Source organism: Brassica napus, chromosome C7 (genome assembly GCF_020379485.1).
Source record: "Brassica napus cultivar Da-Ae chromosome C7, Da-Ae, whole genome shotgun sequence".
Taxonomy (NCBI): Eukaryota; Viridiplantae; Streptophyta; class Magnoliopsida; order Brassicales; family Brassicaceae; genus Brassica; species Brassica napus.
Genome location: NC_063450.1, coordinates 41,246,524 through 41,263,526, shown reverse-complemented (window position 1 = coordinate 41,263,526; position 17,003 = coordinate 41,246,524). Strand labels below are relative to the sequence as shown.

Sequence of the window (17,003 nt, the reverse complement as noted above, 5' to 3'; positions counted from 1 at the left end):
TATTGGATTTCAGATTAATCATGTAGAGAAAATAGATAAGAAATCAACAAGAACACAAGATGAAAGTAATGAAATCTGAATCAAAAGAAGTTTTTACTAGTTGTTCTTCCGAAAAAAGATAGCTTGCCTGCTGTGGCTTACAAAAGTACTTAACTTAGGTTTTTGGCAATGTAAAACGTGCATTATGAAATGACCAAAAGGCCCTTAGAAAAACATGAGTTCGACAGGCAAATAGACGAGGAGCGACCTCGGCATGTCGCTCCGACAAGTCGCTCCGGCCTTCGGGAGCGACCTCAGTGGGTCGCTCTGAGAGGTCGCTCCGGGCTTCATTTTGTGTCGTCTCGCCAGGGAAACGCGAGCGACCTCGGAGCGTCGCTCTGGCAAGTCGCTCTGGGAGGGGTGTCTCGCGATAGAAACGCGAGCGACCTCTCCATGTCGCTCCGGGAAGGTCGCTCTGGGAGGGGTGTCTCGCGATAGAAACGCGAGCGACCTCTCTATGTCACTCCGGGATGTGTGTCACAGCGACTTCATGTAGTCGCTCCGGGAAGTCGCTCCAGGCAGTGCTCGTCCAAAGATCACTCTAATCACCTCCCTTGAGCTCCAAATGCACCCAAATGTCTCCAGGAACTCCATGTGGTACTCCAATACCTAATAGAGACATAGGTATGCAAAATGCAACCTAGACATGGGTAAATCCTAATCTATATGATGAAAATTCACATGAATAAATGGATAAAACAATGTGAATATGCAAGATATCAACTCTCCCAAACTTATTCTTTTACTTGTTCTCAAGTGAACTTTCTAGAACTCATAGAGAGAGAGGTTTGAAGGTGGGAGCTCATAGCCAAAAGAAACACACAAAGCACTCAATTCAACATCTAAATTCGGCATTAGTACACCCTCTCTTATTATACTCTAGCTTCTCTAGGCCTATCTCAACTCTTTTCATCTCTACACTCATCATCATGCATTCACACATGCAAATCAGCCAACTCTCAAGTTCATTAAGCATAGCATCAAGTGAATTCTTGCAAATGGTCAATTGGTCCAAATCATTTGGGTAAGGGGAGGCTTTTTAATCAAGTGAGTCAAGGGGTTCAAGATATATGATATTTAAGGTGGTATACTCTCAAGACAAGTAGCCTTGACATTGCACATAATATATCTAAGAAAGGGATCAACTCATGCATACAATGCTCAATCTCCATTGTTCTACCCTTTTCCCAAACATATATGATACACATTCATTTCCCCATTCCAAACCCAACTCACATCTCTCAACCAAGGACTTCAAAAGCATTTCCCAACATAAAACTCTTTTTTTTTTACAATTGATTTCTTACACTTTTTAAACACCTCTTAGCTCATACTAATTTTGCTAGCCCCCTTTCTTTATTCTTTCTATTCTTTTTTTTATTATTGTTTGGGGGCCAAGACTTTTCACAAATTGAGCTAGAAGTTTCTCTACTTATCCCATAAAGACTAGTCAATTAAGCACAAGAGTTCACTCTTTTCCTTCAACTTTCTCATACTCCCAAATCAAACTTTACAACACTCACCCCCATCCTATGGCTAGACAATAATGTGCCTAATCTAGCAAGAATGAAGATCAAGCATTGTCGTTCCCGATACTCACAACATTATGTGCATGTAAGACTTTCCGAAAAAGGCCTCACTCATCAATCAATGGAGGCTTAAAAGGAGGAAGGGATTTTGGGGAGAGGTATACCACTAGAGGTTGTCAAAAAGATTGGGGAGAGGTCTACCACTAGAGGTTGTCAATGAAACAACATCAAAGCAAACGTGATCAAATACTTGGTACCTCCCCCACACTTAAATCACACAGTCTCTGTGTTGTCAAGGAGAGAGAGATACCCAAAAAGAGAAAACTAATATGCAAAAATGAAATGGTATATACAAAGAAAAGTAGTGGGTTACCTTCTATGGGGAATGAGTAGAGGGAGATGCTCCCTCCTCGTTGTCCTCAGGTGGTAACTCTTGAAGGGGCTCATCAGCAGGAGTGCCCATCTCTTCAATGTAGAAGGCTTGTCCGAACACAGTTGGTTTTCTCATTTTCCCCTTGATGTCAAAGTGGAGAACATGCCCTTTACCCAAATGGATATCAATCGTGCCCTCTTTCACCTTAACAATTGCTCCTGCTGTAGGTAAAAATGGCCTTCCAAGAATCACTGGGTCTTGAGCCTCCTCACCCATCTCAAGCACCACAAAATCTGTAGGTATCTCATACCTTCCAATCTTCACAGGGAGGTCCTCTAAGATGCCCACAGGGTACTTCACTGAACGATCAGCTAACACCATAGATAGTCTACACTTCTTGTACTGAGTGAATTCAAGCTTCTTTGCAACAGACAAAGGTATCACGCTGACACTAGCTCCCAAATCGCAGAGACATTTCTCAAATACCATAGGTCCAAGAGCACAAGATAGTGTGAAGCATCCTGGATACCATAGGTCCATGGCACTGCACTCATGGGTAAGAATCATCATGCTTTGCATTTCCTTCTTCTTTGCAGCTACAACATCTTTCAGGAACTTGTTGTATTGAGGAATCAACATGAAATCATCGATGATGGGCATTGCAACCTGAGCTTCACTCATTTTCTCCTCAAACAGAGCCTTGTACTTCTCTAGCAGCTGCCTCTTGAATCTACTAGGGAATGGTAGTTTGGGTTCATAGGGAGGAGGAAGAAAAGAATTCTCACTTGCTGGAGCAACAACTTCACCACCTTTCACTGTTTTCCTCTCTTCCCCAACTTTTCCTTTACCTTCTTCTTCCACAATTTTCTCATCAACAATCACCACTTCATCATCTATGTTGATGGCAACCCCCTCACCTTGTTTCTCAGCATCCCTGGTGAAGGTTGTAGGAGGTAACTGCTTACCACTCCTAAGGGTTATAGCTTTGGCCTCCTTGGGGTTTTGGTCAGATTTTCCAGGTAAAGATCCTTGCTGGTGATTCTGGTGAGTGTTCATGGAAGCAAACTGATTCTCTAAATTTTTGACTGTAGAAGCAAGATGTGATAATTTGTTGTTGAGCTCATTGTAGCTCCCATCAATCTTGGAGTGAAGGTTCTTCAACTCATAACCAACATGCTTCTCACTTCTAGTCTGAGACTCCAAGATTTATTTCAGTAAGGTATCAGTGCTGCTCTCTTGAGGAGCAGAGGAACCAGACGAGGGGTTTTGCTGAGGCTGATAGCTGCCTTGCTGGTTGTTTCTAGGCGGATAACCACTCTGTTGGTTGTTGGGATAGGATTTCTGTTGGTAGTTGTTGTACTGAAAGTTGGGCTCTTTTTTGTACCAGCTACCATTGTTGTTGATGAAACATAGCTCTTCCTGACCTTCTAAACCCTCAACCTCATGGACAACAGGTGGTGTTTCTTGGCTTGGGTTACCAACAAAGTGTAGCTGCTCTTGGGTGGCTTTATCAGCAAGGAGGATGTCTATCTTATCATGTAGAGCTTTCAACTCCTTCCTCGTCTGCTTATCATCTGTTCGACTGCCTCTGTCGTGGTCTCCACTGTAGACTGCATCACTCTTTACCATGTTGTCAACCAGCTCCTCTGCATCTTCCTCAGTTCTCCCCAAGAAGAATCAATTGCTAGCTGTATCCAGTCTGGTCCTATACTTAGGAAGAGCACCACGGTAGAATGTGTCAGCAAGCTCTCCTTAGAGAAACCATGGTGTGGGCATTGAGCTTGGTAGCCCTTGAATCTCTCCCAGGCTTCACTGAAGCCTTCCAAGTTCTTCTGTTGAAAGCTGGAAATCTCATTTCTCAGCTTAACAGTTCTTGAAGTAGAGAAAAACTTCTCCAAGAATGTTTTCTTGCAGTAATCCCAGGTGGTTATAGAGTCGCTGGGTAGAGACTTCTCCCACTGACGTGCCTTTTCCCCCAAAGAGAAAGGGAATAGCTTGAGCTTTAAAGCATCTTCGGACACACCATTGGTCTTTGACAACCCACAGTAGCTGTCAAACCTGTCCAAGTGATCAAATGGGTCCTCTAGAGCCAAGCCATGATATTTGTTGTTCTCGATCACGTTGAGGAGTCCTGACTTGGCTTCAAAGTTGTTGGCTGCCACAGCCGGTGCTCGGATTCCCAGTCTATGACCATGAATGTTGGGCCGGTCATAAGTACCAATGGGTCGAGCTGCCCGTGGTTGGTGTTCTGCCCCTTGCGGTTGATCTGCCATATCAATATCCAATCTCTGCAAGTGGGCTTGTTGATATTCTTCTCTTCTAGCTCTAGCACACTCCCTCTCTAAAGCTCTGATGTCTGCTACTATTGGAACTAGGTTTGATGGACCTCTGCTCCTCAAGTTCATACACCTGAAAGTTAAAGGTAGGTGAAGAAGAAGAATCAGTAACAAAACAAAATTAAAATGACTTAGTCTCAAGCAAGTGACTAAATCTCAATGTTTAAATCTATTCAGAGTTTGGCAACGGCGCCAATTTGATGTTAAGAGTTTTCAAGGCTCCTAAGACAAATGTTGTAGTATAAATGATTGTCAAACCAGTTCTGAGGGATATCAAAGCAATGAGAATGCAAGTACTCACTTAATCTAAGTGCAACCGATAATTTAAGAGGTTTCTAAACTAATGATTAATGATAAATGAAATGATTTTCTTTACTAAGGGAAAAGAGAACTAATGGGCATAGAGATTAGACCTTGGGTGATCAAGTTTCGAACTCATAGGGATTAGACCTTGGGTGATCAAGTTTCGAACTAAGGATGGCAAACGATCAATCAAACTATCAACCTTAAGCTTAGACACAATCTTAAACAAACTCTATGTCTAGATGAATGTTCATTTACTAACATATCTCAAACATCAAATGTCTTTGGTTGAATAATATGAAAGCAATCATTACTAACAAGTCTATTGGCTATCTTAACACCTTTAACAACAAATATCTTTGGTAAAGTATGTTAAAAGCTTAGGAGAGTTGTCTCATGCATTTTTTCAAACACCTTGTGGGTGGGAAATGCCTAAAGATCAACTTTTGAGAGGCCAACTCAGAAGATGCATTATGAATACTCTACTAGCAAGGAACAAGAATGATCTACACTAAAACATCCTAGAACTAACCTAATCACCCTTGATCTCTCTAACCCATGAATTCAAAAGGTGATTACTCACTAATCTCCATGATTCCTCTTAAACCCATATTGGATTTCAGATTAATCATGTAGAGAAAATAGATAAGAAATCAACAAGAACACAAGATGAAAGCAATGAAATCTGAATCAAAAGAAGTTTTTACTAGTTGTTCTCCCGAAAAAAGATATCTTGCCTGCTGTGGCTTACAAAAGTACTTAACTTAGGTTTTTGGCAATGTAAAACGTGCATAATGAAATGACCAAAAGGCCCTTAGAAAAACATGAGTTCGACAGGCAAATAGACGCGGAGCGACCTCGGCATGTCGCTCCGACAAGTCGCTCCGGACTTCGTTTTGTATCGTCTCGCCATGGAAACGCGAGCGACCTCAGAGCGTCGCTCTGGCAAGTCGCTCTGGGAAGGGTGTCTCGCGATAGAAACGCGAGCGACCTCTCCATGTCGCTCCGGGAAGGTCGCTCTGGGAGGGGTGTCTCGCGATAGAAACGCGAGCGACCTCTCTATGTCGCTCTGGCCAGGTCGCTCCGGGATGTGTGTCACAGCGACTTCATGTAGTCGCTCCAGGCAGTGCTCATCCAAAGACCACTCTAATCACCTCCATTGAGCTCTAAATGCACCCAAATGTCTCCAGGAACTCCATGTGGTACTCCAATACTTAATAAAGACATATGTATGCAAAATGCAACCTAGACATGGCTAAATCATAATCTATATGATGAAAATGCACATGAATGAATGGATAAAACAATGTGAATATGCAAGATATCAGTTACCCCCACATGCTGTAACTTATGCCCACAAGACAATTAAACAAAATTCCAACGTGATGAAGTGAATTCATTTTGATTATGGGTATATTATACGTATATCTACACACACAGTAATGGTATATATCATATGTGGAGGCTAGGACAGCTGAATATTGGAACGAATTTTGGATTTGCTATTTTTGGCGAAATTCCAACGCCAAAAAGACATGCTGTATGTTTGATAGATGCATATTGATTGTTTTTTTTTCATTTTTTCCTTATTTTTAATGGTATTTTTATTTTCTGTTTGGGTGGCAGTCTTTTCATTTGGATGATAGTGTACGGCTATTCTTTGTTGAAAAGGATACAAATATATGCGTTTTAGAACTTGTTGTGTATATAACTCGTTTTTATGAGACAATGTATGCATTTTTAGAATTCTAAAGTTTATTGATAAACTTTAGAAACTTTCGGACATGAAGGTTTTGGGTACATAACAAATATATTGGGGGAAAAACTTAAAATGCAAATTAGAAACATTGATTCTGAAATTGAAATCTCTGTGCATCAGTAGGCACAAGAAAATTTAACTCGTGATCAAGATCGATATTTGAAGGTGTCGAATGTATATTAGGATTATAAAACCTGCTACTAACATTTTTAGTAAGATTTTAAAATAAAAATCTTAAAAGGAAAAAAATATCAGATTTTGAGGTAATATAAATACAAATCTAAAATATTGAAAAATTATCAATCATATAATTAATATACAAACTCTTAAAAGATATTTGTCTCAATTAATCATTAGATTTCTTTCTTTTTTCGAAGTTAATTTGCGTTTGTTCACAACAATAAACCTTTGTTTTATTGAAACAAAAGTTCACGCTATTTAATTAATATAAAATCATTACAAAAAAGGCTAAGAAGAGAGGCATATTATTATTATTATTATTATTTTATTGACTCTATCGGCTGATCTGGTCGGCCCTTGGAAGAACGCATTTAGTGCCACATAGTGAACTAGCCCAAAATCGTACCACACTGTCTGATCCGAGTTTGGAATACCTTCCGACTAATGCCAGAGGGTGGACCAATCATCTGTTATGTCCCACCATGTAAACCACTTGAACCGAAGCCCAAACCCATACTTGCCAAATAGTGATGATTTAGTTCCCAGGAAGAATCGAACATAGGACTGATGTGGGTACACACCAAACCCCAAGAAATTGCCACTAGCTTACCACCACTTGGTTATTCTCTCGTATTGATTATATATACACAGTATGATGGAGTCATGGAGGTGCTCATCGAAAAAAGTTTTCATCGAATTAGAACTTGGTTTAGTGATATGGATAGCTGAAAAAAACTAAAGGAAAATAGCTGAAAAAAAGCTAAAGGAAAATCACTTCTAATGAATATGATTTGATTATGTCATATGGTTTACATGAAAGATATGAACATGACAACTGCATGCACCTTTTACATAATCACCAAAATATAAGTAAAATTTGAAATGTGTTGTTAATAACACATACGTAACATGCATGGATATACCTGTGTAAGGTAATAGTACAACGGTCCTGAAACAAGAAAGACGAGAATGTGAAGAAGACATATGGAAGAACTCAAAAATAAAAAATACAAGTATAAAAACAACAAGAAGAAGTAACAACAACGCCTCTTTCTACCTCGAGAAGATAAACTGTAACAGTGTTTCAAAAAAAAAAAAACTGTAACAAATATATATATACTCTAAGACACGCATATGAATAGCCCTATATATTCAGTTCTCCATTTGGTTCTTTAATTAGTTCTAAAGATTTAAGATTTGTTTGGGTATTTAGAAAATTCGTTTTTTTTTTTATTTTAGTTTCTAGTTCGGTTCAGCTAACAGAATTGAAAATCGACTAATATCCGATACAATTTTTGATTTCATTATACTATAGTTCAGTTACGATTTTTCGGTTAATTCAGATTACAAAGTCAATTTTTTTGGAATTTCAGATCGAGATTTGAATAATTAAGATAAATTAATATTTCAGATAAAAATATTATGGTTATTCATTTTTTGGATATTTCAGTTTATGAATAATATTTTTAAATTATTTGATTATTTTAAAACTAAATATAGTTAATATTTATAAGTATATAAATTATATTATAAAAATTTGGGTACCATTCGTTTCTCGTTCGGTTCTAGTTTAGTTTTAGTTTTTCGATTCTAAAGATATATGATCCATTCAGAAAATTGATAGAATTCAAACTTGAACCAAATGTCATTTTTCGGTTCATTTTGGTTTGGTTCTTCAGTGTCAATGCCGAAATATGAATATGTATATGTACATTTGTAAACTTCCAGAAAAAAAAAACAGAGCAGAAAACCGAGGAAGTTAATGTATATGCGTGTCTTCGTGTATATACATAATTTTTAAAATGTACAAATAGGAGAAATATGAATATTTTAAAACGAAATTGGAAGAGCATCGGATTTGCAGTTCTCTCTCGTGGACTCTTGTCCTTGGACCCTCCTCATTTCACCTCGATTCCCATTCACAAGTTACAAATCTTATTTCTCAATATAGATGTTCACATGCATACATTAGGTATACATCTACAAATATCCGTAATTACTCTCAACTCAACTTTTTTTTTTTAATATTTCCTTAGTCATATTAAACATCAATATCAACTATAGATTGGTGTTTCACAAAAAAAGGAAGAAGCATAGACTAGTGTTAGCCCTTTCTCAAAAAAAAAAGTATAGACTAGTGTTAATCAAAACCTAGTATAAATGCGCGTGAACACTCTGCAGTAGTGAGATATAATCTCTAAAATAGACTAACGCCATGGTTTGATTTTCGTAGGCATTATTGTTATAGGGGTGAAATATTCAGTTAGTACTTAGTAGTGATCACGAACGTAGTTGAATGCAATTTTCACGTAAGGGAAGAAAGTTAAAACAATTTGGGAAAATGTCAAGAGAAAAAACTCTGGCTTGAATGGTAATATATAGTTTTCGTGAATTATTTGTTTTTGGAATTTAGTTTTTGGTTTTTAGTTTTTAATTATTAGGGGTTGTTGTAGGTTTTAGTTTCTTTTTTCTTTTTGTCAAAAAGATTTTAGTTTCTTCTTGAAAACAAGTTTGAATGGCAATTTGTCTAGTTTTTTGTTTTGTTTTTGTTTTCTTTTTTTTGACAACAAACCTCTAGTTTTTTGTTATGTGCAGTTTTGAAAGAAAAAAATTAATATCTAAGATGATTTTTATGGACCCTCAGTATTTGTAGACCTTTAAAAAACGAATAGCTAATTTTTTATCAATAGATATAAGCCAAATAACAATAACACGCACTTCTGTTCATATAGTAAACTCATTTAACATTTGTATATAAAACACCAAGATACTAGAAAATGCATATAGATTTATATATTTTTTCTTCACCAGTGTAGATGCATATATAGATATAGTTTTTGTTGTTTTAATTATTTTCTTACGTGAGAAAACAAATATTTTATAGCAAAAAGAAAAAAAAAGAACAAATATTCTCCGGGTAGAACTATTTTCATATTTTGTTGTGGGTATAATTGGTTGGTTAGAAATAGTCAGCGAGAGGTTTGACTTAACATTACTGTTCAGAAAGCAAATGAGTCATACGCAAGATCTATTTTAAGCGCTTTAACTTTCTACGTTATCCACTAGCCGCCAGTATCTTTTAAATCACAAGTAGGTTTTATTTCGGCATATAGTCACGTTTGGCAATACTTCATTCATATTAATATACTTCAAAATTACACACTATACAACAAGATTAATTACCAGTTCATCTTGATTAGGTTTGAAGTTTCAGGCCTCCATATAGCTCACTTTCAGAAGATAAACATTGATCACAATGTGTTAACCAATTATACATTCGAGACTTTAGAGTCACTAAGAAAATAATATGTCTTGCATCGTTCAATACAGTGAATTACTTACTATACGTATATTAGTATTACTATCCTATTATGTTCGATCAGTTATTGGATAAACAAATGTAGTTTTGTATCGGTGTTAGGTAACTCAATTGGTCAATACTAGAATAGAAAGATATGCAAGATTAGTGAAGCGTTTTGACCCCAAAAAAAGGTTAGTGATCAGCAAAGAAACAAAAAGAGAAGTAATGGTATAGACTAGGGTTTTAAAAGCAACAATAACCACTCAACCAACATTAATTTTTTATTACTTTACAGATTGAATATAAACATCACTCCCTCTCTGCTTCTCACTTCACAATATTTTTACATAATTACGCATATATATTATATGCGCCCGTGTGGTTTCAACAGCTGTATAGACCTTCTCTCTTTGAAACACAACACAAGCCTCTCCCTTTCTCTCTTTCCAGTACTATGTCGGAGAAACGAATAAGAATGGTCGAGAAAAATAACAACAAGAGGCAGCGAGTAAAACTTGTTCCCGAGTTCTCCATCAACGACCATCAAGACGTGCTCGTAGAAATACTCCGACGACTAGACGGTCCTTCTCTCTGCTCAGCCGCTTGCGTGTGCCGTCTTTGGTCGGCCGTGGCTCGTAATGACTCAATATGGGAAGAGCTCTGTTTCCGACAGGTGTCACCACGACCTTCACTTCCCCTTCGCTCCGTTGTGTCAGCTCTAGGTGGCTACAAACGTCTCTACTTTCTCTGCATCCGCCCGGTCCTCGCACGACTCCCCAAGATCATCTGGAGCCATGACCAACTTCAGCTGTCATTATCCCTTTATTGTGTCCACTACTACGAGCGCCTTTACGTCGGCGCGTGGCATGAAGACGCGCCACCCAGCGCGCCACCTTCTTCGCTCATGTTCCTTAGGAAACCCGTCAACGTCGTCTGATACGTTCCTGAACGGCCATTAATAATTTATTTTAGTTTCCAAGATTGTATTCTTTATCATATTATTATTGATTCCCATTTGTTACAGTTCACGAAATTTCATGATTTCATTACAAGATTATTATTAGTAAACGTTGGATCTTTTTTGTCACTCGGTTTCTTTTCTCTTTAGATACTGCCAAGTGCCAACGTGTAGCTGTTTTGTCTCTTCTGCTTTTATATTTTTTGTAAAAAAACTAAACTCAGTTCATTAATTTCATCTTGTGGTTTAATGCGAAGATACGCATAGTACTATTGTCGAACACTTGACATTCTAAAAGCAAAGAAAGTAGTCTCGAATTAAAAGTATGTTGTAAATAAGATGAGCTAGGCATGGGAAGATTTGGATATCTTTGTATGTACCTTTGTTGTAGTAGTATAGATTCGTTAGAAGGGGGTCAAGTTAGATGGTGGACCACAGAAACATAGGCATACAACTTTCTTTGTTAATTCTTTCCAAAATATACTGAAGAGGCCCACTAACAAATAATAGCCCACCTTTGATTTTGACATTCACACATTTATATTGGCCCATATAAGTGTTATTTGGTTACTTTTTCTTTGTTTTGCAACTTTAAGCTTACAAAAGCCATATTTACTAACAAAAGTCATATTCACAACTGCCTCAATGAAACAATAACATCATCATGTATTTCGCGGTTGCAGTAAAATAATTATTTTATATTTTCTTTTGTCAAATGGATACAGAAAAATCTACGAGGCTTTAGTAGCATCAAATGAAAATACAACTATTGGCATATTGGTGTTAAACATTGGTATGTAGTTATTATATTAAACAAGCGGCAGCCTTTCAGATCCAATCCTTGATGCTTCTTCACTTATATATATATATATAGAGTAATACATATGTAGACATGTAGTTTTCATATCCTAATATTCCTCGCTTTGTTTTGTAAACGAGTGTTTGAAGCCTTAGTAACTTTAATAACTGATACTTCGTAATTTGTGGTGTTCTTCTCACTTTGTTGATATCAAGTTTTTTTTCTGTTATGTAGTTTCTTTATTGGTTGATTAGTTGACTTATAAGAAAACGCAGAAAATAGTTGATTGTGCAAAGAACAGTCTTGAGTTTTATCTTATGTCTTTTGTACGACTCTAATATTGAACTACCTAACTCTTTTTATTGGAGAATTCCCTGATAAGAACCTGAAGAAGAAGAATAAGAACTTGTTTATTGGTAAGTCACAGGTGTCTACGTAACCACCTCGCAAAAGTTGTTTACTCCGCAACAGTATATACTTATTTTTCCTATATTGACTTTGAAAATTAATGCCCATGTGTCATGTGTGTGCTTGTTCACATTGTGTGAGCGTGTTCAGAATCATGAACCATCATTCGTATTCGTATTGAAACAAAGAAACCAAAAGTTTGCTTGTTCCCTATTGGGTTTTGAACTAGGGGAACACCTTTCGTTTTGACTTACATGAATGCCTCGTTGTTTGAACCAAAAAAAAAAAGAATGCCTCGTTGAATCCGTTCCTTTTTGTATTTTATTCAGTAGATGAAAGATTATACTTTTGTGGCATAGAAATGATCGAAATTGTTGAAAATAGCATGGATTTTTGTTTTTCAATCGTCTGGATTAATTTCAAAGAGGGAAATAAAGAAAAGAGTACAACAAACAGAATAGCAAAAATTGAATTTTAGATAAACATTTGAATCTTAGATATACATTTGAAACAATATATTTTTTTTTCATATTTTATTCAGAAATCTTTGGATATCCATAATTTGAGAATTAGAGGTATTAATTATATTAAAATTCTAAAAATAAACTGCATTTCCTTTAAAATAGATGTTTTAAAAAATGGTTTCATAGATGTAGTTTTTGTGTTTTTTATAAAAAAAGTTGTAAATTTTTTTAAAAAAATTGAATTAGTTGAATTGTTATTGGTTAAAAGTTATTAAAAATTAATTTTTACAGAAAAAATACATTTATTAATTATTATAGTGATTTAGTATGTATGATGATACATTTATGATGATGACAAAAAAAAAAAGTATGTATGAAGACACAATAAAACTATTTTTTGTGGAATGAGGTAGTAGTTTCGTTATGGGCTGATAATGTTAACCAGTTGAACGAAGAAGAGAAAAATAAAAAAGAGTTAGCATTGTCTTTCCTTGAGTTCACAAGTCCATGCACATACACATTTACATATGGTGTCCTTGGATCCTCTCTTCCCTTCATGTAAAGCTTATAAACGACAAAAAATAGATTTCATGCATGCGTCTTTAAACACGTCTCATTCAACATTTTGTTAATCGTTGTGTCTCCATATTATAATGGGTTGGTTGTTAAAAAAGAAGAAGAAAAGAATAAAGAGCGGCAAGGGGTCACGATGACACATCATTCACTAAAAAAAAATTAAAGCTGAAAGAAAGCTGATAACTCTATTAAATTCCATAAAATCTCTTAGTGCTTGAGAAAATCTCCTCAATACTTTCTTGGTGCTATCAAAAGTGAACCTCCAACTAGGCAGCGGCTCATTTGCGTGGTGTCGGTTTTGTCTCTTCCGGAGGAGTTGTGCATTTACCAATCCGTATTCTCTTCGGGTTTATGGTTAAATGGGTGTAGACGGTCGTCCTGGTGGAATGCAATGGAGGCGGTAATCTCCGGCGCAAACTAGTGAACGACGGCATCGTCGGTCTTCGACTCTTCCTCGTACCGTTAGTGGTTTCTTTTATCAAGCTTGCTCTGGGTCCGTGGTTGAATTATTCGCTTTAGTTCGCTCTGGGTTGTCGGTTGGAAGCTGTAGGAACCGTAGTATTCAGGGTTTGAGGTCGCCCTTCTCTCGGTAGCTCGCGGCAACTAGTCGGTGTTCTCATCTAGTTCTAGAGTTGTAAGATCTGTCTGTGTCTCATTATTACTCCGTTTGAACGCTTGCGCTGCGTTGTTGTTTGGTCCGGTCCTTTGTTGTTGTCAATAGTGTTCTTGTGTGGTGTTGTTGTTTATTTTTTCTGCTACTAGTCGTAACTTCTGTCAAAAAATTAAAAACTGGTAATAATATTTTAACATTTTTACCAAAAAAAAAAAATACTTCATAGTTTTTGTGTATAAACTCAGTTTCAGAATCCGCGGATGGTATATTTATTTCCAGCGTCAAGTATATAGTATATTAAAATTCTCAGATAATAAATTGCAATATACAATTAGGGCTGTTTATATTTGACTACTTTTACACCAGTATTTTGTTTGTATCTTTCCTTAGGATCCAACATGTTTCCGACCATGGATGTATATCGGTTTTGATTGAATGCTTCGGTTTAATCATCAAAATGTTATCCTAAAATACAAACTAAACTAATTAGAAAACTTTAAACTTCTTACAAACGCTTGAAAGCGATCAAAATCAACATAGCTGCGTTTTCTACGGTCGTGTGTGGCATGGAATCACAACATTGTAGTCTTTTCTCTACCCGGTCAACTTTCTTTTTTTTTTTGGTTGATCCGGTCAACTTTCTCTGACTTTGATTTTCTATGGTATTCTCGTCTTCATTTTTGTTTTTGTTTTTGTTTTGTTTGTCTCTCTATTTATTATTATTATATTAAAACTAAATATATATCTTTTCTCACCTTTTTCTTTATAATATGATTCGAGATACTGAAAGTTGAGAAACTGGATCGAGACAAATATTGGACTAGGGACATGTATCTTCGACAATTAGAGGGTTAATAATAATAAAAATCTTATGGTGGTGGTCGAGACATGTTTGAGTAGTAAGTACAATCATATGTAACACGCCTGGTTGAGATTCTATTCTCTCTCTCTCTCTTTCTCTCTCTCTTATAAAAGAGTAAAGGGTGGTACTTCTGTTATAATGTAATTCGACCAAGTCCCCATGTGCCTTGTCTCCGACAACTCTCATTCTCTCTCTTCTTGATCTTGGCTCTGGTTCACATGGTACTTTCTTAAAATTTCGTAATTTTAAGGTTTTTCATCTCAGAAAAAGTCAGGTGTGTACTAACAATTCTATTCGATCTTTAACTCCTTGAGTTCTTGAACTTTAAAATATGATCCCTTACAGTAACACCAGGTCCTAAATCCTCTCTCCCTCTGTATTCATCCTGTTGGTTAAACGTGTGTGTTGTTCAATTAACCTAGTCACCGGAACTGAAAAGGTATTATACTTGCTTCTCTGTTGAGTTTTTAATCTCTGTTTTCATGAGTGGCTCCAGCTATTATAGAATTTGTTTGTTTTTTCAGATATTATGCAGTTAATTGCATATAATATAGGGATCTTGTGAATCTGAGTTACAAGACTATATGTTAGGCAATTTAAGTCTTTTTTTTGTTGAGAAAATACAATTTAAGTCTTGACATGAGCTTAGAGCTTTTCTTGGTGATAGTTTCAGATAGCTAGTTTCATATGAGTCAAGTCTGATTATTTTTTTCTACTTTTAGTTGTGCAGATCATTTTAAGGTGTGGATCATACAAGTGACAAGAAATGTACAAGCATCCAAGACAAAAGACTGAGGCTTACACTTTACCTCCTTTTGAGGCCAGCTCTGTTGGGAAACTTAGGTACATACCGGCTCACAACTCCCTTAAACGGTATTGCATGCTCGAGCCATCATCATCATCACTTGTCTCTCCTGCTTACGCTGTTCTGTCAAACGCTAACAGCTCTGCACATGAGGATACGTCCGGCTCTTGTGTAACAGACGATTTTAACGACAAGATAAAAGAACTGGAGACAGTGATGATGGGACCAGACTCCTTAGACTTGGTCTTCGATTACAACGACTCCTTTGATTCAACGTCGTGTCAAGAGACTAATAGCTGGAGATCAACTCTAGAGGCCATCTCGAGACGTGATCTAAGAGCTGATCTTGTTTCGTGTGCACAAGCTTTGTCTGAAAACGATCTTATGATGGCACATTCGATGATGGAGAAGCTGCGTCAGATGGTATCTGTTTCTGGCGAGCCTATCCAACGCTTAGGAGCTTACTTACTAGAAGGCTTAGTGGCTAAGTTAGCTTCATCGGGTAGTTCCATATACAAATCACTTAACAGGTTCCCTGAGCCCGCGAGCACCGAGCTTCTCTCCTACATGCACATCCTCTACGAGGTGTGTCCTTACTTCAAGTTTGGTTACATGTCAGCAAATGGTGCCATTGCTGAAGCCATGAAGGAAGAAAACAGAGTTCATATTATTGATTTCCAAATAGGTACTCAAGGGAGTCAATGGGTTACTCTTATCCAGGCCTTTGCAGCTAGGCCCGGTGGGCCTCCTCGGATACGGATAACGGGTATTGATGATACGACTTCAGCTTATGCTCGTGGAGGTGGGTTAAGCATTGTGGGGAACAGACTCGCTAAGCTTGCTAAACAGTTCAATGTTCCGTTTGAGTTCAACTCGGTGTCAGCGTCAGCGTCTGAGGTCAAACTTAAAGACCTCGGAGTTCGAGCAGGGGAAGCTCTAGCCGTTAACTTTGCCTTTGTGCTTCATCGTATGCCTGACGAAAGTGTGAGCACCGAGAATCACCGGTACAATATGTTTTTGAATTTTTTTTGTTTAATATTACCCTATCGGATGATCCGGTCAGCTTCAGAGGAACGCTTGGACTGGTTACTTTTTGTGTGGTTTATTTTCTCTTGACTTGAGTATATATTTTCTTACAGGGACCGGTTGCTGAGAATGGTGAAGAGCTTATCTCCAAAAGTGGTGACTCTAGTGGAGCAAGAATCAAACACAAACACGGCTTCTTTCTTCCCGAGGTTCAAGGAGACAATGGATTACTATGACGCCATGTTCGAGTCTATTGATGTGACTCTCCCTAGGAATCACAAACAGAGGATCAACGTGGAGCAGCATTGTCTAGCCAGAGACGTTGTGAACATCATCGCATGTGAAGGAGCTGATAGGGTGGAGCGGCATGAGCTCCTAGGAAAATGGAGGTCACGGTTTGAGATGGCGGGTTTCAGCTCTTACCCGTTGAGTCCCCTTGTGAACTCCACCATTAAGAGTCTGCTTAGGAACTATTCGGACAAATATAGGCTGGAAGAAAGAGATGGAGCCTTGTATCTTGGTTGGATGCAACGAGATTTGGTCGCTTCTTGTGCCTGGAAATGACACTGAAAACATTTCACTGTAATCACAATCAAAGTGTTTCAACTTGTATGCAATTTTAGTTGCTCCCTTGAATCTTGAAACCGTTAGAAAAAAAAATTGATTTTAACC

General features: G+C 37.4%; 2 protein-coding genes and 1 non-coding gene across 16 annotated transcripts; all 3 read left to right on the top strand.

Annotated features, from left to right (window-relative positions):
* The first annotated feature begins 3,699 nt into the window (after nt 1-3,699).
* LOC125590751 lies at nt 3,700-3,806 on the top strand. The gene has a single exon (XR_007326755.1). It is a non-coding gene; the product is annotated as a small nucleolar RNA R71 (small nucleolar RNA).
* Nucleotides 3,807-9,293: 5,487 nt separating this feature from the next.
* Nucleotides 9,294-10,907, top strand: LOC111207480 (F-box protein SNE-like). Its single transcript, XM_022705560.2, has one exon. It carries the CDS (start codon nt 10,275-10,277, stop codon nt 10,755-10,757), a length of 483 nt encoding a protein of 160 aa, XP_022561281.2. The 5' UTR covers nt 9,294-10,274; the 3' UTR covers nt 10,758-10,907.
* A 3,639-nt stretch (nt 10,908-14,546) lies between these two features.
* On the top strand, nt 14,547-17,003 carry LOC111197883 (scarecrow-like transcription factor PAT1). Of its 14 annotated transcripts, none has more exons than XM_048762193.1 (5): nt 14,548-14,774; nt 14,846-14,939; nt 15,223-15,343; nt 15,446-16,309; nt 16,445-17,003. In XM_048762193.1, exons 3-5 carry the CDS (start codon nt 15,267-15,269, stop codon nt 16,893-16,895), a joined length of 1,392 nt encoding a protein of 463 aa, XP_048618150.1. In that variant the 5' UTR covers nt 14,548-14,774; nt 14,846-14,939; nt 15,223-15,266; the 3' UTR covers nt 16,896-17,003. The 14 variants fall into 14 exon arrangements, with proteins under 14 accessions (XP_048618145.1, XP_048618150.1, XP_048618140.1 ...); XM_048762194.1 differs by having other exon boundaries at nt 14,549-14,721; XM_048762188.1 differs by having other exon boundaries at nt 14,547-14,774; nt 15,231-16,309.

Bases quoted from the DNA above. Each gene is read 5' to 3' on its own strand.
- LOC111197883 (XM_048762188.1), top strand. From the start codon at position 15,267: ATGTACAAGCATCCAAGACAAAAGACTGAGGCTTACACTTTACCTCCT. The intron at 16,310-16,444 runs GTACAATATGTT...ATTTTCTTACAG, and splicing joins GTGAGCACCGAGAATCACCG to GGACCGGTTGCTGAGAATGG.
- LOC111207480 (XM_022705560.2), top strand. From the start codon at position 10,275: ATGTCGGAGAAACGAATAAGAATGGTCGAGAAAAATAACAACAAGAGG.